We start from the raw sequence: 20,499 nt of genomic DNA, 5'->3' as shown, positions 1-20,499 counted from the left end.
CCTTTTCTGCATTAGGATAAACACTTTTCTCCTTTAATCTATTAATGTAGTAAATAACAGAGATGAATTTTTCTAATAATAATGAAACATCTTGCATGCCCATGATAAACACTGCTTAATTATGTCGTACTACGTTTTAGGAATTGTTGGAATTCACAGCTTATATTTAGGATTTTCACATCCTTTAGAGGCGGGGGTGGGGGTGGGACAAGGGGTGCTGGAGAAGCCAGTGATTACTGAAAGCCCAGTCTAGAGCCTGACTACTGGTCGTTGCTTCTGTCAGGTGTGGCCGAGTCAGCCTTATATGAGCAGCCTTTGCCCTCTCCCTCCTGTCCACTCTATTTGGGTGTGCCCTGGAGAGTCCGCAGAGACAGAAAGCTTCGAGGGCCAGTAAGCAAGGGTCCCTGGGAGACCACACTGGGAAGCCAACTGACCAGTCTGATCCCTCCCGTGGCTCAGGAGTATCACTGTGGCAACTAAGCTTCCAGGCAGAGGTCACAGACCCAGGTTCATGCCTTTTTCTGAGCTGTACCTCTCTTCTGCCTCTCGGCCAAGGCAGCATCCTCCTCCTCTTTAGTTACTCAGAACCATTTTCTTTCCCAAAATAAAGACCAGCCTCAGAAAGCCACACATGAAACCAATTTCAAATGAACTTTAATTTTTTTTTTTTTTTTTTTTTTTTTTTTTTTTTTTTGCTGCCCAAATACTGTACATGCAGAAGCCATGTGAAGAATTTTCTCCTCAAGGGGACTGGCAAGGTCGTCACATGAGACAGCCGGCATTCCCTCCCAGCTGCCCACCTGCCATCCAGGAGCCGCAGTTTGGAAAGACGCTGCACACAGAAACTGCAGAGGGCTCAGGTATAAAAGGCTAATTACTTCTTATCTAAACAGTGTGCTTGTCAGTCCCTAACAGCTCTCGCTCGCTCTCTCCACAGGATGCATTTGGAAATTCTAAAAAAGGGGTTCCTGCCTTCTGTGAGTTTCCACGCTACAGGAGTTGCTAGAAGTCTTGGGTCTGCTTTCCCTGAGGAAGCAGCCACTCTGCCTTCTGAGATAACGTTGGGGAGAAGACGTTTGGGGAGAAGCGGTTTTAAAAAGCCAAATACTTGGAAGTTCCTTCTCTCGTCCCATCAGAGAGAATTCCTTTAAGAGGCTCTGAGTGTCCACTCTTCCTGGGCAGAATGAGAACTGGCCCTACACAGGAGTCAGCCGAGGTGGTGACATTACGGCACCTTGGAAACAGTCATTTCTCACCAAGACCAGAGAGTGGCAGAAGGGGCGGGGGGGGGGGGGGGGGGAGACGACAAATCACAAAGAGGTGAAGCCACATTTGTCGGGCTCTGGGGTTCTCTTGTCAGGAGTAGTATCTGAGCATGGACCAAATGAGGACCTGCTCCCAGCAGGAGAACCAAGGGAGATGAACCTGGCCTCTCACCACCCTCATCAACTCCGAGCATGGGGGAAGCCATGGAGCAACTAGCTAATGCTCTGATTTACAGATGAGGACACCAAGGCCCGGTGAGGAGTCTCATACAAGGTCACAGTTTCTGGCAAAAAGAGGGGGGGGAAAAAAAGGTAAAGAACAGCCATCCCTGTCCAGGTCATTGGCTAATGGGGCAGATGCTCAGTTGTCCCTGGTATTCTCAGGCCCAGGGACCCTTCCTGGCATCAGTATGGACTTCCCAGCAGGCCCTGTCCCTGTTGGCTAGTGTCCAGCCAGAGCCAGTTTCTCCAAAGCAACACTCATGCTTTTCAAGGAGCACCTGCTGAGACAGACTAGGCCGCAGGGAGGAGACAAGGTCTCTCACTCACAGGGCTTTTCTTACAGGCACAGCCAGGCTGGGCCCACAGAAGCCCATACTCAGGGTTGGGGGAGGGGAGTTGCTTTGCTACATTAAAGATTAAGCCCTTTGTCAGAGAACAAGGACCTTCCCTTGGGCATGCCAACGTCTGATCTGTGTGTGTCCAGCCCCACCAACAGAGTTGGTGCCCAAGGAGGCCAAGTTGCTCTCTTTGGCATCACTGACATTGCTCTGAGATGCTCAGGCACTCTCAAAACGACCCTTTCCCAGCCAGGCCAGGCTGATCTGGCCACCATCGAGCCACACCTGATTGGATGGGGCTCCCCTGCTCTCTGATGGTGGTTAATCTCCCCAGCCTCTTTGGACCTGGGCTAGAAGCAGAGCAGACTGGAGGGAGAAGGCAGGGAAAGAGTCTACATTTCCATCTCCTCCTCTCTGATCATCCAGCGGAAGATGATGCAGGAGAGGGGGCACATTCAAAAGAATGTCTATGTGTCAGGACATTGGAGACAACTGAGGAGCAGGAGAGAAGAGGAGGTGGTAGGGAAGCAGGCCTCTTCTGGTCCACCTCCCCGTGGCCACTACAGAAATGCCGCTGGACAAGATTTCAGGCCCCACCTGAAGTACCACATCTCCCCACACTGTGGAGAGCAACCTCGGTCAAAGGCAGCGACTTCTTAAAAGAGTTTGCACAGTGCTGGATGCAATCGGAGAAACACAGAAGAGCAGCCTTGCTGGGGCGCCACTGCTTCCTAGGGCAAGGGTGATGGAGAACATGAGGTATTAGGAGCTCTGGGTCCCCGGGGAAGCAGAACCTGCAGTGTGAGGCCCCTGGGTATGACAGGGCTCCTGGGAACACAGTTGAGGATTGTGCTACATTTCATTTCCAAAGAAATGCCCTGGGAGGGCTCAATTGTCTTTAAAAAACAAAACAAAACAAAACAGAGGCTGCTGGTCTCCCCCAGGCTGGCAGTAAAGGAAGAGCTGGCATGCTTCCTTGGTGGGGGGGTCGAGCCCCTGGGAGAGTTAGCTTGACCCCAGTGCAGGACCACCAGGCACCACCTCCCCTGCCTCTCCAGAGCTTTCCTTGGTCTTCCCTCTACCCAATGGCATGCTGGCACTGCCCAGGACCTGCTGAACAGGTGATCCTCAGTAGAGCTGGGTTGGAGGAGAGACTGGATGAGAGCCTTTGGAACGGATTCTTCCCCAAAGGACCAAATATCCCCTTGTCAAACCAAGCCTTGGCCCATTTCCTAGACAATGTTTCCCATCACAGAGTCCCATCTTTGCCTTCCTTGTAGGGAAGGAATCTGTTAAAAAGTGGGACAGGCTGAGCAGGGCAGAAATACAGAGACACATGCTCTGAGTCATTCATCACTGCCCACAGCCCAGCATTGCTCGCTGCAGGGTTACTCCTGTCTCAGCCATAGTGCCGATGAATCTGGCCTGCCTAGAGGAGATGGGACAACTGAGTTCCACTCCTGTGACCACTGCCGCCTGGGGCAAGGGGTTATGTGAGGTGGCCCGCTAGTAAGGGAACTCACAAGGACCCAGTTACTACTTGACCCATTGTCCTTTCCTCAGAGGGCAGATGGCTCCCAGCCCAGACAAGTCACACTCCTTCTGAGACAGGGTATCTCTAGAATGGCATCCCAGTGGAGCCCTGCAGCCAGGGTGCTGAGAAACAGACCTTTAAATCCAGCCCCTCTATCACATGGACATACTAGCCTTACACACCCCACATGTGTCGTCAAGAACCTAGGTGGGATTACTTCTTCAGTGTTATAAGGAGTGAATTCCTCAAGATCAACTGGGGGGGGGGTTACCTTCCATGAGAGGGGTGGGACAGCCAAGTCATCTCCTAGGCAGTTTACAGCCACCGACTGTAGGCAGGCAGGTCATCATCATGCCCTGTGCTAAGTCTCCTAAATGAGAAACTCAAAGGCCGGAAGCCCCTTGCTGGCAGCTCCCACTTCTGGAGGTGACTCAGTGCTACCTCAGCAAAGGTCTATGCTGTCAGTGGGTTACTGAGCCTCCTCCACTCCAGATGGCTTTCCCACCATCCAGAGATAACTGCTTTACAGGTGCCCATGCCACAAGCAAGAGGAAAACAGCCTTTGCAAGCCAGTTTCCTCCTTGCCCCCTACCCGTTAAGGCTCGGAGGCCAGGGCACTTCGCCTCGTGTCTAGTGACATGGGAGATACATATACTCCCAGCCAGCAAGGCTGGCAAGGGAACGTCACTGGCCACTACCTCACTCACCTGCCTGCGCAGACATCCTCAGTCCTGTTCACTATCTTCCGCCTCAACCCCAGTTTGTGTGGGGGCTTCTTCACTACCTTTCTTTGCAAGGAGGGTGCAGGACTCTGACTACAGGGAGGTCTTTTGGGCTGGGCTGGCTTTATGTACCCCAGCTTTGGTACAAATGGAATTCACACACAGGCCAAGGATTTTTCACAGTTACCCTGGTAGCTCTCCCTGCCTAGGGACTTGGGCTAGAGGCATGGCCACACTTGGAGATGGGCTAGAAGAGAGGCAGAAAGAGAGCCTTCCCCTACCCTACCCCCACCACCCCTCCTCCTTCCTATTGGACACGGACCAGGGCTGCTTTGCCATCTCCCAGGCAGCCTCCAATTCCACCCCATAGCTAAAGAGGAGAGGAACGGGTACGGCGTTCCAGAGCTAGCCTTTAGTATTAACAGCCATCTCAGGCTCAAGCCCAGGCACTAGTCCCTCCAACAGGGTTCTCAGTGGTTGGGAGGAGCCCCAACCAGACAAGGGAACGGGGTAGTAAAGCAGAGGCAGCTGGGGTGCCTAGTGCAGGCCACTGCCCAGAGGAGCAGAGGGCCACTCAAGAAAGGCAGGGAGGTGAGGGGTAAGTATTGCTGGTACAGAGCTGGTGACAGAGGCACCCTCGGGTGCAGAGCCAGGCTGCTCATGGAGCTGGGAGGCTGGAGCCCCAGTGTGTCAGAACCCCAGCTGGGGACTGGTGTCTAGAGATGAGCAAAGAAAGCAGAACTCTGGAAGAACGCTTCATGCGGCTAATTCCCAGGCCAGACAGGGTTCTTGACAGTGGCTCAAAACAATTCAGCCTTAGCCCTCCTGACTTCAGCAAGCAGCCCTACCCATGACACCTCTTACCAAGCCATGCTCCCTCAAGGATAAGTCCAAAAGGGGTCAGGTCCATCCTTGATGCCTGAGAAGGCCATCTGATTTGACAGAAACCCCCCTGGGCCCACCGGGGGAGCTCCTTTGGCATGCTGGAGCGCACTCCAGCAGAGGGGAGGCCAGGCCATAGCACGTCCTTCAGTGTGTCTGGCCAGCACCCTGGAACTCAGTTCTCCTGTACTTGGCCTGTAAGAAGGTGCCAGCCCCAGGGAGAAACATTCTCAAGGCCCCTCCTCCCCAGACATCCTGTCTTCCTGGGGGCTGGGCCAGGGCGATGAGTGAGCATGCCACATGCTTGTGGAGTGCATTCAATGGGATGATGGCCAGCACGGCTGGGGTCGGGAGAAGAGACTGGATTCCTAGAGGGCACCAGGTATGGTCAGCTGCAATGGATGCTACATTCCTCAAAAAAGAGCAGCAATGCTGGGAGAGGAGGAAACAAAAGACAGGACAGGAAACCAAGTGGAGACCAGAGACAAGAACTAGGCCGGGACTAAGCAAGGCCCACCAGTGGCCACATCCCCTACTTCCACCCCTGGAGACTCCAGGGACGAGATGTGTCCACATGATGTTCCTTTGGATTCTTTCCAGCAAGATACAGAGGTGTGGACTGCAGTCCATGTGGTCACCAGGACGGACTGTACCCAGACAAATGGACAGATATAATGTGGTCACACACACACACACACACACACACACACACACACACACAGACACACACACACACACAGACACACAAACACACACTAGTCTCCACTACCAGCTGGGACAAGCCCAGCGGCCAACAGGCATGCAGCAGGGCGAGGGATCCAGAAAGCCATGGAGACTATGTACAGGGGGCGGTGTGGCCAGCAGGCTCCCTCCCCCCTCCAGCCCCTGGCCTCTGGTCCTCAGTGAGGTCCTTAGGAGCACGAGGGAGAGGGGCTGGTGGCACTCTCCAAAGAGGACTGGGACAGGCGCCTGGTAAGGGATCCGAGTGTGGAGTCAGCCACAGAGGATGTGGGGAAGAGTTTGTACCAGCCCGTGACAGCAGCACTTAGGTCCAACTCGTCCAGCATGATCTGGGCCATACCCATGAAGCACTTGTGGTCCATACGGCCGTAGTCTCCCCAGACGATCACCTGGCAGAAGGAGGGGGAAGGGGGAGGCACTGAACCTCCAGGACTGGGCAGCGGGCCCAGGACCTACCAGCTTCCCGAGGGCACAGATGGGAGAGTCAGAATTAAAAACAATACGGGCATGTACTTTCTGAGCACCTGGGACATGGCAGACTGTGTCCTATGGGGGCCATGCATCATCTCAACTGTTGTAATAAGTATTTTTTTCCCCCTATGGCTCAGAGGTTTAACTAACCAACACAATGCCCCACAGTGATCTGGGATTAGATCCTGGGTGGATCTGGTTCCAGACCTCCCAGCACCCCAGGCAGCAGCTCTCTCCACAAAGGAACAGACGTGTTCAGGGCCTGGGTCATAGCTGCAGCCCTGCTGCTGGCTGCTGTGGGCCTCAATAAGCCCTTGCCCTGACTGTCTCCATCTGGAATTTGAGGAGGAAGAGACTGGCTCAATGAGTTTTCAAACATTTTTAAAAACAGACATCTGATATTGGGCCTCTGCCCCAGAACCCCAGAGTTCTGCAGCCCTTCCGTTTGTAACCCCGTGGGCCCTTAGGACAGAAGCCCAGAGTTCTGCAGCCCTTCCGTTTGTAGCCCCGTGGGCCCTTAGGACAGAAGCCCAGAGTTCTGCAGCCCTTCGGTTTGTAACCCCGTGGGCCCTTAGGACAGAAGCCCAGAGTTCTGCAGCCCTTTCGTTTGTAACCCCGTGAGCCCTTAGGACAGAAGCCCATCACAGCTCGGAGGAACAGCCTGCTACGTGCTGGGCAAGCTGGAGGATCAAAAACATCAGAGGTGGATTCCTGAAAGGGGATTATGGGATTCCAGGCTCTTCCTCGGCTTTCCAAGTGCCCCGAGGTGAGCAGCTGTCTCCACAGCCCCAACCCGCAGTGGACTTGAGTCTCCAAACCTCACCCGGAATAATCTTTTCTCCTTTAGAATGAATCTTGGGTGTTTGTTACAAATAAGTAAGCCAGGCTTCAGGCAAGGCAAGGCACCACCACTTTTAACTTGGTGGGTGTCTGCCTATGTGCAAACTCTTAAACGTTTTTAAAAATATGTATGTGCATGCATAAACATGAGTGAAGGTTCCCACAGGGGCCAGAGGCACTGGGACCTCCTGGAGCTGGAGCTAGAGGCAGTTGTGAGTCACCCTGACATCTGTGACAGGAACTGTCTTCTACAACAGTGGTGCATGCTCTTAACCTCTGGGCCATCTCTTCTCCGCACATCCTAACCACAACCAACGAGTGTCAAGCAGTTGAGCCAAGAAAGTCAGGTAGGCCCATGTGAACTCAGGTTCATCTACTGAAGAGGCGCAATGAGGCAACACCCGTCCCTCATGCTCATCAGGAAAAGCCACCGATACATTGTTTTGTTCTCAAGGAGCTGGCTGGCCCGAGAGTCACCCCGACTTGGGCTCAGTTCTGCTCATCACTCAACTGAGCAGGCCCTTCATCTTTCTGAGACCCCGCCTCCTCATTTGCCACACCTCCTTCCCAGGATCACCTCTGAGGAAGACATAAATCATTCTAGAAAGTGCCTAGCAACACCCAGCACCCAGTGAGGGACAAGGCACAGGTAGGAAAGGTAGGAAAATGGAGACGGCCAGCGAATAAAGCCTGGTTCTCCTGCCCAGCTGGGAGAATGGGGAGCTATTTCACTATTGCTCAAAACCCTATGAATTGTTGGGGAACAAAAGCATGGGCTGTGAAATTAAAACACAGAGGGGAACAGGAAGAGGGAGGGAAGGAAGTGGGGAGAGAAAGAAAAAGGGGGCTGGGGAGATGGCCCAGCAGGTGAAGTGCTTTCCACAGAAGCTGAAGGACCTCAGTTCAATCCCCGGAAGCCACGTCAAGGTGAAGGAGAACTGACTCCACTCTACGTGTGTGCCTCCCAAATGCACGTGCACCCACCCCCCACGATGATAAAGAAGAGGCGAAGTAAATGAATGCACCTGGTTCAATGCTTGACCTGAACTTGAGCGTCCACCCTGTAAACACTGACCTGCAGAACCTTGCCTTGGGGCCCCTCATCAAAGAGCAGAGCCTGCTGGTACAAGGGATCACAAGTCTTCTTGGCCACCTTCGTTTTTTTCTTGGCTACACATGCCCCGTTCTCCAGCAGGTAAGCCTTGATATAGGTGGCTGAAAATGAAGGAGCATGGTTGGGAGAGATGCCATAGCCTGCCCCCACCCTCCAGGTGGTTCTGGTGGGGTGTGGGGGTGGGGTGAGCTGGCCCAGCTTGCTCACCAACCTTCCATCCAGGCAAGGTGTGAATCACTGTCCACAGCACTGCTTTAGGGCACCGGTGAGCTGAGGACTTGCTAGTACCCCATCCCTGCCAAGACCCTTCCTCACATCTCCCAGCTGCTCAGCCTCACCTGGGAGGGATTTGGAGCCTGGTTTGGGGGTCAGGCCCCGAGCTTCAATCACTTCCACCTCCAGCTGGCCGCTCCGGTCCATGATGGCAATGTGCACGTCTCCTGCAAGGGAAAAGAACGGAAGTCCAGGTGAAGTCAGATGGGGCAGGCTGGAAGATGAAACGGAGACCACCACCCTGCGGGGGATGCCGCGGGGTCCCTGGAAAGGGGCTGTGACAGAGCAAGCTGCACATGTTGAAACTGCTACTTCAAAGGGACTAAGAAACACTGTGACAGGCTGTGGGGGAATGACCCTCAAGGGACACATGCTCAGGTCATAACTAAGGGCTACCGAACTCTTACCTATGTCTGGTGGACTAGGGGCTTCTGCTTCGCTACACAGAACAGGCAAGTCTGGGAGGCAGAGCCTACACAGCAGCCCCTAGCCAGTCTCTTTATTATATGTCAGACAGATACCAAGAGAGTATCCACACGAAGAGACGCTAAGCTACGAGCCTGCCCAGGACATCTTTGACCCTGGACGAAGGGAGCAGGGCGGGCCCCCATCACCTGCATGCTGAAAGCCGAGAGCGAGCTCATAACTCACTCCAAAACGGTATGGGCTTCAGTCATGCTGACCTCCAGGAGCCCTTAGCTTTGCGCATTGTGGGGGAGCTAAGTTTAGAACTACACAGTAGTCGTTTGGACTCTTCAAATGGGTGTAGAATTATACACTTGATCTCCACCCCCCAAAAGAAAATTAATGAGTGAGACTTTGAGTCCAGTCAACCATCATCGCCAACGTGTTATTATTGGCATTTATATACTTTGGGGGCAGGAATTCGCCACATTCAGAGACACCTCGAAATTTATCCTCCTCCCTCCAGTGATTCCCGACCTTGGCAAGGAGACCAACGGGTCTCAATCTATCACAACATGCCTAACCCGGAATGTACACTTGTCTTTTCTGATCTGGAACACAAGGGGGCACCACACACAAAATATTCTACGTTCTGATGCGTCAGTAAAGATTATGGAAGTGGCTGGCACTTCTCGGTGTGTGTAGGGATAAGGGATTGGGATAATGAGCAGGCTCCAGTACCAACCAAAATCTTGGAATTAAATCTAATACCCAAGGCCAGAAGAGAGTGGACCTTGACTCTGAGGGTCTTGTGGACCCCTCTTCCAAGGAAGGAAGGATAGTGCCACATACAGAGTCCTAAACTAGCACAGAATCCCAGCTCCACTGTCGGCATTCACTTCCCTCTTCTGCTGTGAGGGTCAAAGGTCAAGAACCATCAGGAGCGGGTTGAGTAGAGACATCTGTATCAGGCAAAGCTCAGGCCAGACTGATGGGGAAGCCTGCCTGAACATGGGGAGGGGAAAGCTTGAGAGCGGCTAAGAGGACCCGATGTGGGCTTTGAGAAGAGCTTCCTAGTTGCCAGAAAGAGAGATGAGAAATTACTAAAGGTCCCTTGGTGCCAGACGCTGTTGGGCGTAACAAGTCCAATTAGCCACAGTTCCTAAGGAGAACACTAAAATGCTTTATAGAAAGTATCTAGCAGGAGCTCAGAAAGGGTGATGAGATTGGAGAACTAAAGCAGGAATTACTGATTCCATTTTCCCAATGAGGAAACCGAGGCTCAAAGAAGGGTTGTGACTTACTTGTCCAAGGTCAGAGAAGGTAAATCAACAGGAGCCAACAGTGTCTACACAGCAGGGGAGGGTGACTGCGGGGGGGGGGGGGGGGGGGAGGCACGCGCAGGGGCAGTCTGGAGAAACTGCTGCTGAACAGTGAGGAGAGGAAGGTGCACAGGGCCCCACTGCTGTGCCCCCCACACCCTGCTTGTCCTTCTTCCAAGACTTACCCATGGGGGGTGTGGCCAACGTTTGTCGCCCCACAATCTGGGCTGGTCCCAGGCCATCCAGAAAATCACTGAACTGGCTTTCAGCTCCAAGCCGTGTGGGAAAAATAAACCTGCAGAAGGGAAGCAGAAGGCACATGAGGGCAGCAGGGGCGTTAGCGGTGGGGATGGATGCAGAAGCCTGCATCCGGGGAGCTGTGCCTCCATTTCTCGCCCGTACACTGTGACTAGATTACTCTAACTGGGAGTGAACACCTGTTCATTTCTGCATGTTGAAGAAAAATACTTCAGGCTACGTGTTTTAGACAGTCCCACTGTGTACTTCTGGCTAACCTAGAATTCACTATGTAGCCCAGGCTGGCCTCAGATTCACGACAATCCTCCTGCCTTAGCCTCCCAAGTGGGTAACAAGCAGGTCCCACCGTATCTGGCATGGAAAAAGATACTTTAATATTATTAAAGAGACTAATGAAGATATTTAAGGCATTAGATCCTTATTTTTATTATTAATTTCTTGAGGACTTGTGCATGATGAAGCCAAGGTTGGCCTGGAATTCCTAATCCTTCTGGGATTACAGGCATGTACCAGTATGCCCAGCTTATGCAGTGCTAGGGACAGACCCCAGAGCTTCATGCTTGCTGGACGGACATGCTACCAACTGAGCTACATCCCAGCCCAAGCCCAGAGATTTCTGAAGTGATCATTAGAGGGCAGGGCATCCTCATGAGAGCATGCCAAAGCCAAGAATGAGAGACAAGCTGGAGGGACTCTTACTGCCTGAATAAGTTCCAAGAACTGAGGTTTGATTATTTTTTTTAACCAGAAATTTAAAATCCAAATCAATAAGGTGAGGTGGTTCTCAAAACGGCAGCTGAGACCAAAATAACCTAACGATGAGGTTGAGATGAATGGCAGGTGATTGTGGGTGGTCCGTGACTGGAGGGGAGGGGGCTGGAAATAGTAACAAGAAAAACTGACAGTGATTGAAAGCGGGCCAGCCGCCAGCAGCGCATTGAACGTTCCACGTGCCTTACATCATTAATCCTTACAACCAGGCTGTGTGGTAGGAACCATTATCCAATTTCACAGATGAAACAGACATTTCCAAGAGGTAAGAGACTGGCCTTGTCTGCAACAGGGACGACACCTGGCTCACCGGGGGATGGTATGGGGGAAACGGTCTAGACACATGAGGTACAACAAATGGCAATGAATTTTGCTTCTGCCTCTGCGGCTGCCATCGTGTCCTCAGCCCCAGATGTTCTGGGTATGGCCAACAGGGACAGCTTGCTCAGGGGCCACAGTGAACTCGAATATGCAGATCTTTTAGTGGCAGCCATGAACGGTGGGTCAGAGAAGAATCCCTGTTGGACAGTCTAAAGTAGGGGCTCCAGTGGTTAGTGACGGGCAGGGGGAGCAATAGGTTTGTGGGACAGAACCTGCATTTCTCTTACAAGGCTCATCTTCCACCCTTAGGAAGAGGCTTCAAGGCATCTACTTTTATTAATCATGATCAACAATAGCCTAGCGTCATCCTTTTTTGTATTAGGGTGGGTACATATGTACTCTGTGTGTGTGTGTGTGTGTTTTCAAGAGCCAGAGGTCATCATTGGGTGTCTTCCTCAATCACTTTCTATCTTAATTGTTTAGACAATCTTTCACTGAACCTGGAGTTTGTAGATTTGGAGAGACTGGCTGCTAGCAAGTGCTAGGGATCCTCCTGTCTCTGTCTCCACAATAATGGGGTTATAGGCATGTGCACAATTACCATCCAGCCTTTTTACATGGGTGCTGGAGCCCTCCATTCTGGTTCTTGTGCATGTACAGCAAGCATTTCACTGACTGAGCCTTCTCCCTCTCATTTCTTGGCCTTCCTCCTCCTCCTCTCTCCACCCACCCCTTTCATTGACCCAATGCCCCTTGTAGTCCAGGCCGGTTTGGAACTCACTATGTAGTCAAGTCTCTGACCTTAAACTCTTGGTCCTGCCTCCACTTCTCAAGTGCTGGATTTACAGGTGTGCACCACCCCACCCGCCCTGGTGTCACATTCTTATGACAATGAGACCTCAGAAGAAAAAAAAAAGATGTAGACTCAAAGTCTCAGAACTGGGGCACATGGGGTGTGCATGTGACTGGTATACGGTGTGGAGATTATTAATAAAGGTTATGGAATCAAGTGACCTTAGTGTAAACAATGGCCTGTGTCTTAAGAATTGTGCCTGTGGGTAAAGAGCCTCTGCCATTCAGGAGCTTCGGTTCCCTCATAGTACATGGAGACATGGATGGTTTCCAAATTCACTCAGGTTGGGCACAAGTGTTAAATGATCATAGCACATGGCTTCCAGAGAGGCGGTCACTAGCCTAAGGAACCCATCAATGCTCTGTACAAGGCAGGAGGTAGTAAATGCTAATGGCTACCTGTTTCCATGTTAGAAGGTACAGATGGCCATCTGTATCTACGGGTTTTGCATCTGTGGATTCAAGCAACCACAGATTGAAAGTATTAAAAAAAGGGTTGTCTGTACTGAGCACAGACATTTTTTTTATCATTATTCCTTAAACAATACAGTCGAGGCTGGGAATTGGGGTGTACACCTATAATACCAGTGCTTTGGAGGCTGAGGCAGGAGGATTCTGAATTTAAGGCCAGCCTGAGCTTTATAGTGAGACTGGTATAACAGGTATCACTATTGCATTTAGCTTTGACTGGGTGTTACAGGTGATCAAAAGAGGACCTGATCACACAGGAGGATGGGTACAGCGAGTATGCGAACACCGTACCAGTCAGTGTACTGAAGGGATACAAGAAGCTGTGGGTTTTAGATCCATGGGAGGTCTTGGAACCAATCCCACAGGGATGCCAAAGGGTCCCTGCACAGGAGTAAGGACAGTCACTGAATACTAAATAAGCCACAGGATCCCGAGACTGAAAATTATAGGGCCTTGATGAAAGAGAAGCAGAAAATCTACCAACTCCGATTCAGAACAGATCTGGAGGGTATCTAAGCAGTGACTGCCAAATGCTCACTCCAACTCTCATGCAAAAAGAAATGGGCTGCCAACACCACAGCCCACTGCTGACCTATGCCATCCTGAAAGAACCCTGCTCCACAAGCTACACCTGTGTCTTCTAGTTCTTTCTCTAATGCTGCTTTTGACCCACTACAGCGATCTTACTTCCTGCCTATGAGTCACAAGGTAAGATGTGACTGTTCTAAAAACATGGATCTAGTCCAATTTTCTTCCTTAATCTCCAAGCAAGGTGATTTATAAAGATTTCACACAACTAAGCCATGAAAATGAGTGTAGGCTTAAAAGGAATTTAGGGTCACATTTTCCTTTCTGCTCATCTCCTCTGGAGCAGGGTGTAGAGATGGGAGGCACGAAACCCAAGTTCCCTCCTGAAATGGAAGAACCAATGATGTGCTCCAGGGTCCTCTGGGGTGTTCTGTTGGGAGCCATGGGAAGACCTGGGCCCAGGGACCAGACAGCTATGAGAGGGGACGGGGAAGCCGGGGCAGGGAGGTATGCAGACATCTTGGCTGGAAACCAAACTGGCAGGTGCACGCACGTGCCCTCGGAGCTGTTGCTGTTGGTACTCCCATCGGTAGACTCCCGGCTGCCCTGGCGCGTCACCCGGCTCCGCATTTCCACCGCAATGCCAGTCTCCGTGCTCCGGCGGATGTTGCTGCGCAGCTTCTTAGTGGCCCCTTCTGGGGTCCCCAACCCAAGAAGAGAGAGGGAACAAGGTCAAAACATGGCTTAGGCTTCTCGAAGTGTGCTACTCAAGTGCTGCTCTGGACAGAGAAGCAGGCGGGCATTTGCCCAGGCTGGGACACCACTGAGCTGACCCCTGGCCCAGCCCAGGGTAATGATATCCACAGAAAGCTGCCCAGAGACGTGCTTGTGTGCCCTCAGAGAAATGCAGCTGTACAGTAGAGAGTCCTGCAGCCGAGGGGCCCTCCCCCTCCACTGGATTCTCTTGACTCTGCCTTCCCATTCTGTTCAGCCTCAGCCCCCAAACTTAAGAGTTGCTCCTTCCTCTCACTTCTGGAAAGTTTGTCTGTTCTGGGATTTCCAAATTTACTTTCCCTCTTTTGGATTCCTACCAGACCCCAAACCCACCTCTCTGCTGCCCTAGAAAAACCCCCATTGGAAGCCTGACCATTTGAAGTTGGCCTTCTCAAGGTAAGTCTAAAAAAGAGAGCATCACAACCATCAAGCTGGACCTTGGAAGAGGCAAGATTGCAGGTGGGGGGGGGGGGCGGCTAGCTTAACCTGACATTGGATTTGAGAAGGTCCACAGCAGGGCCCCTTCCCCTGTCTCTGCTCCTTCTATTCAGGGGCCCCCCCAGCCCCCTCCTCAGCCCTGCAGGAAACACAGGGCACTTTCCCTCTCTGAGTAGCACGCCAGCCTGCCTGGGTTTCCATGGCAACCTCCTTAGCATTGCAGTGTGGTCCCTCCAGACAGCTCTCCTCCTGGGCGGGGGTGGGGAGGGGAGACAGGCTGGGGTTTTGCAGGGACTCCCCTGCTAAAGCTTGATTGCTGAGCAACTTCATGGGGAGGCGAGTGGCACTCAGACAGAGTCGGTACCAAAGGGGCCATTTGCTGCCACCAGTTACAGGCCCAAGAAAATGGTTAGTTGAGTGGCCTGCAAGGGTGCCTAGGGCAGGGCAACGGCACATTAGCCCTGAAGGCAGCCAATAGTAGGCCGCGGAGAGAATGTTCAAGTCCACAGCTTGGGAAAAGAAGGCCTCTGCTCTTCCTATCTTGCCCCACTTACCCTTCAGGAAGTCCCCACTGGATGAGAGAAGGTCAGGAGGGCAAATACCAGCAGATAAGGTGGTGGAGGGGAGGTGATGGGAACAGGGGCCACATACAGAAAGATGTGTTCTCTAGACTCAGCGCAAGCTATCAGAATAGCTAGCATATCTGGGAATCGCTGTCACACACACACACACACACACACACACACACACACACACACAGTCATTTTAGTTCAGGCATATTTCTCTTACACATGCATAAGACAGACACACAGGAGTACTGACTATCACATATATGAATACAATAACTTCATGCATGATACCATGTGTCTGTCTATACAAAGTCACACAGGCCCTCCAGGTCTCACATGGATACAGGATACAGTGTACACTGTATATATAATCTTTAACACCTAGAAGTGAGCCCATCTACTCACCACACATCATGATGTCCACCCACACATGGTATGTGACCTACCATGGGACTCTCTCTGTCCCTGGCTCCTAAATGCCTCATCCCCTCTAACCCAGTTAGAAGACAGATGGCTATGGAGGGGGGAGACTGAAAGTCACCCTGCCTCCCCCCACATCCTCACCCCCTCAACACACGCTCTTTTAGAGCCTGGGAAAGCTCTGGCCCATTTGGAAGTGAAATTACCTTCTTAGATAAGATTTGCTCAACCCAGTGTGAGCGGCCGTGAGTGGGAAATGCGCAGAATCCTGAAAGGTCAGAGATTCTTCTCCAGGCCCCTCCACCATTTCACAGATGAAGAGGCCAGGGTTCGGATGCCAAAGAGCTGGCCCTCAGACTCCCTGCCTGACATGACACCCCCCTTCTCGATGCTTCCTCTCTTGGAGGTGTGACTCAGCAGAGATTAAACTCCTGTGTATTCAGTGCTGGGAGAAAGGTCTTGCAAACTCAAGAGAGAAATCCCCCCACTGGCTTTGTTCCTGCTCAGCCTCAGCCCCTGCTGACCCAGGGAATAACTTTATGGTGTTTCTCTCTAGAGAACTGACTGGTCCATGTGGTTGCAATAATTCAGTGTTCCTTGGAGAAAGATTCCAGGAGCCATTCTATCTGTCCCGTCACATACAAAAGAGGGGCAGTCATGGCCTGCGGCAATACTCTCCGTGGCTCAGGAGGGAAGGGCTCTGTCCTTGGTACTGGACATTTAGAAGTCAGCTTCCACCAAGCATGACCCCCTGGCAGGCTCAGCTTAACTGATGCCAGGCCAGATTTTACTTAGGTCCTAGGACCCCAAAACTCTGACCTCACCCTTCATTGCTCCTATAATTTAGAGAACTGATAGATCTCAAAGGAAGTTGGGAGAGAGCACTGTTAGCTCCATTTTACAGAAGAGGAAACTGAGTCCCAACTAGAAAGTGACTTTTTGGCAGTTCCATGGAGATCTGTGAAGCCAGAACAGACCCTCTAAAGCACAGGGTGAGATTTGGGAGGTCTGCAATAGGACAGAATGATGGCAAAGTGGAGGAGTGCAGACAGGCAGGGGGCTAGAGGGAGGATGATGTTACGGACTAGACATTGCACTATGTGAACTGGGGCAAAGGAACCAAGAAGATCAAGGTGTTGATGAACTGGGAGGTGGGGTTCTTGGGAAAAAAAAAAAAGATCTAGAGCCCCAAGGGCTAGGCCCAGGAGAGGAATTCTTCCTGACTCCCCATAGCCCAGCCCTACAGCGAATCAAGTCATTCCACTCGGGGCAACAGGGGCACCCTTCTGGGATCTTTTCTCAGCAGCAATCTCTGGTGAGTTGACCACATACTTGCCTACAGTACCAGAGTCTCCCAGCCAGGACGATGCTCCAAGCTGAGGCACTGGCACACTCAAAGCTTGCATGCATACATGCACACACACAATTAAAAATAATAAAAATAAATCTTTTTTTTTTTTTTTAAATATCAACACTTTGCTGAGTGTCTCCCATGTGCCATTCACGAGAGGCTGGGGACCTTTGCACATCTATCTCATTTAACCCCTGGATAGAGCTATAAAGCATATATTTTGTCTTCAACAAAAACCAGCAGGCTCAGAGAAGGGAAGCAGCTTGCCTGAACTGTCCAGCTAGTAAATGTTGGGGTGTGGCTGCAAAGGCCAGCCTGAGGTCATTCCCCAGGGAAGTGCCTTCTCCTCAGGCTCCGGAAGTCTCATAGATAAATGAGTACATCGGACTGGATGACCTCGAGGGCCCTTCCTGCTATGACATTCAGTGATTAGATGATTCACAGGGACCTGCACTTGGAAAGGCATCTGGGCAATTCCCCTGGCCCCAGACCTGGGGCCTTTAGTCATGCCCTTACACACCACGAAGACAGGCATCCAGAGGCCCCAGCATCCTGTCTCTCCCCAAGGTATCAGGTCTTCCTGGCATCTGCTCCCATCCCAGCCTGCTGCTGTCTGAAGCAACAGCAGATCCTGCAATGCCTCCCAGTGACTCAGGCCTTGGAGACTGTCTCTCCCAGTCACTTTGCATACAAGACATCTTTGGGTCTGGAGCTGGATTCCTGTGCTTGTCCTACCAGACACAGACCTCTACGTTCCAACACCTCCAGGACCTTTTTTTTTTTTTTTTTTTTCTTGGAGACAGGGTCTCTCTGTGTAGTTTTGGTGCCTGCCCTGGATCTCACTCTGTAGACCAGGCTGGCCTTGAACTCAGAGATCCGCCTGGCTCTGCCTCCCGAGTGCTGGGATTAAAGGCGTGCTCCACCACCGCCCAGCTCCTCCAGAACCTTCTAATCTTAATTCCCTCAGGTTGGTTTTATTCCAGCCCTCCTTGTCCCAGCCCAACTCCCCATCTTTCTGCTCTCCTCTCAAGCCTATACTGCCAGCCAAAGGTACTAATGACCTCAAGACCCTCCCCATCTAGTCTTTCCCTGAGCAGAAAGCACACGGGAGCCTGAGCGCTGGAAAAGACCATCCCCCGTGTTCCTGTAGACAGCTTTGTAAAAATCTATTTTAAGGTCTGGAGAAGCACCCCCAAATACCAGCCCCATTGGGGCGTCTTGATGAGCATCCTCCCTGGATGCTCCAGCATTCTACCCTTCCCCACCCCCGTCCAGCTGCCTACTTGAAGGTTTTTGGGGGAAGTTGTTACTCTGAGCAAAATAAGCAGGAAGAGATTTTAAAACAAAGCCAGCTGGTGTCTGGACCAATGCCACAAATGGAGGTCTGGGTAGGGAGGACTGGCTCCTCTGTGATGCGGGGGCCACATGGTGGCTGTGTGAGATAAGGTGGGTTCCCCCCCAAGTCTGAACATAACTGGAATTCTGTAGCCAGATGTCTGAAAATGCATACCCTATATATGAGGATGTATCGGCTAAGGCATATGTGTAGCTTTGTGAGGCACATGTGCATCTAAGTGATGTGAGTCTTTTTGTCTGTGTTCAGAGAACCATATTTAGAGTTTATTTGCAACCATGGACAGTGTAATGAGAATAACTGGACCATGCTTTCCTGGCAGTATAAGTGGCTTGTCTGAGCAAATGAACACTCTGGATCTGTCACTGCAGAAGCCATGTATTTGTGTCTCTCTTGTGACTCTGCAATACCTATGTGTGACTATGCAACTACATTTGTGGGGCTATTTGTCCTTAGGGGACTGAGAGATGACAACTAGGACAGGATCGTGAGGATGTCCGTCTATAAAAGTGTGGGGTCCCTTAACATGGCTATTTCAAACAACGTCAGTATGTGGAGGCGGCAGCATGTACAGAGCCGGAACTGGGAGGGACAACCAGGGCTTGAGTCTGGACTCCACCACCCGAAGCTGTGCAGTCTGGAGCACCTGACTTTCCCTCTCTGGGCTGTTCCTGCCTGCCAGTGAGGACTACAGAATGTCACGCACACTGGCCCATAAAGCACCCACAAAGTGTGCATCTACCCTTAGTCGATGAGGACTCAACAACACCCCACTCCCCTCCTCCTCACTCCTCCTCCTTCCCCGCTTCCTGGTGCCCACACCCCTCACCAGGCTGGGGGAGCTGCAGTGTGCTTTTGCTCCACTGGGTCAGGCCGACGATAGCCACCATCTTGGCACCCAGGCTGCTGCGTCGTTTCTTGGCTGTGGTGGTCCCGGCCCCACCCCCAGCTTGCTGGGATCCACAGATCTCGCCGCTGATGCTGGAGCTCCGTACCACGTTCCTAGAGGCCCCAGCTGAGGCTGGACCAGGCTCCCCGTTAAACATGGTCCTCGGGGCGGCAGGGCTTCAGGCAATTCTGAAGGTGAGCGGGAGAAAAAGGGAGTCCACATCACATCCCTGTGACTCTCCTGCTACTCCACCACTTCCTAGTTATGTGACTTTGGGTCATTCACTAGGTCTCTCTGAGGTGGTAAGGATGAAATGAACGAATAAATCTCCAAGTCTGAGTCAATAAAACGTGGGCACTGTCACTGGTCTCGTGTGTATGAGGCCTGGGGTGTGAACCAACCCCAACCCCTCAACCCCTCTCCCAGCCTTGCAACAATCAGAACCGGCCTGGGACCTGGCTCCGTGGGTAAGATGCTTGCTGCCAAGCCTGACCTCAGTTCTCCTCCTGGAACTCACATAGTCCCAGGGATCTCAACTGCCAAAAGTTGACCTCTAACCTTCCCACACAAACTGTGGCACATGCGCACTATCCCCCACACTAAATAAATAAATGTAATTTAAAAATTTTAATATACCAAATAAAACAACAAAACCCCTAGAGAACAAAAATGGAACTTTTAGAGCCTGGCTCTGGACAAGCAGCAGACAACTTCGTTTGGCAGTAGAGACAGGCTTGGGGTGGAACTCAAAGGCTTCCATCCACTAGCTGGGTAACTCTGTGACCAGACATGTTGGAGTTTCCACAAATGCCTTAGCAAAACAACAACACCAACAAAGCCCTTTTACTTCCCAGGATGGCTTTAAGGATTAAATTAGGGACTGTGTGTAAAATACAAAGGACAGTGCCAAGGCAGGTTGCGCTCACAGTGAGTGACAAGAGCAGGAACAGAAGTCTGTGCAGAGAGGGACAGAAAGGGCTGGCCCAGAAAGCCTAAAGTGGAGTCGAAAATCACAGTCTCCTATACTTCAGACAGACCTCACTGTCAACATTTAACCCAGCTCTGTTCTGTGCTTTTAAAAATAATTGGACTCATACTGTAAATATGATTTTAAATTCTGGGATTTTTCATCCAACATCACATCATAGCATTTCCCAATGTCATTAACACTTTGTATAAATGTTTTAATGCCACTGTAATCGTCCCTTGTACAGACGGCACATAATTGACTTAAATATTTCAATGCAGTTACCTCCTGAATCTGATCCAAGTTTCTCGCTCCTCTCTTTTAAATACACCCTGAAGCCAGGCGTGGTGCTTCACGCCTGTGACTCCAGCACTTGGGAGGTGGAGGCAGGAGGATCAGGAGTTCAA

General features: G+C 51.6%; 1 protein-coding gene across 1 annotated transcript; it reads right to left on the bottom strand.

Annotated features, from left to right (window-relative positions):
- Nucleotides 1–5,734: 5,734 nt before the first annotated feature.
- On the bottom strand, nt 5,735–19,394 carry Rims3 (regulating synaptic membrane exocytosis 3). Its single transcript, XM_059256094.1, has 6 exons — nt 19,066–19,394; nt 13,884–14,025; nt 10,315–10,424; nt 8,468–8,569; nt 8,091–8,230; nt 5,735–6,093 (listed from the first exon to the last, which is right to left on the bottom strand). The coding sequence occupies exons 1-6, from the start codon at nt 19,280–19,282 to the stop codon at nt 5,875–5,877; spliced, it is 930 nt and encodes a 309-aa protein (XP_059112077.1). The 5' UTR covers nt 19,283–19,394; the 3' UTR covers nt 5,735–5,874.
- Between the last annotated feature and the right edge of the window lie 1,105 nt (nt 19,395–20,499).

This window comes from Peromyscus eremicus, chromosome 2 (assembly GCF_949786415.1).
Source record: "Peromyscus eremicus chromosome 2, PerEre_H2_v1, whole genome shotgun sequence".
NCBI lineage: Eukaryota > Metazoa > Chordata > Mammalia > Rodentia > Cricetidae > Peromyscus > Peromyscus eremicus.
Note: the sequence above shows the minus strand (reverse complement) of the source record. Positions and strands in the feature narration are given on the sequence as shown.

What these genes read in the sequence shown, in the direction of transcription:
- Rims3 (XM_059256094.1), bottom strand. Translation starts at nt 19,282, where the DNA reads ATGTTTAACGGGGAGCCTGGTCCAGCCTCAGCTGGGGCCTCTAGGAAC. An exon ending in AGCAACAGCTCCGAGGGCAC is followed by an intron (nt 10,425 to 13,883) that starts GTGCGTGCACCT and finishes TCCCTTCTGCAG; the next exon opens with GTTTATTTTTCCCACACGGC. An exon ending in AGGCTCCAAATCCCTCCCAG is followed by an intron (nt 8,231 to 8,467) that starts GTGAGGCTGAGC and finishes CTTCATTTTCAG; the next exon opens with CCACCTATATCAAGGCTTAC.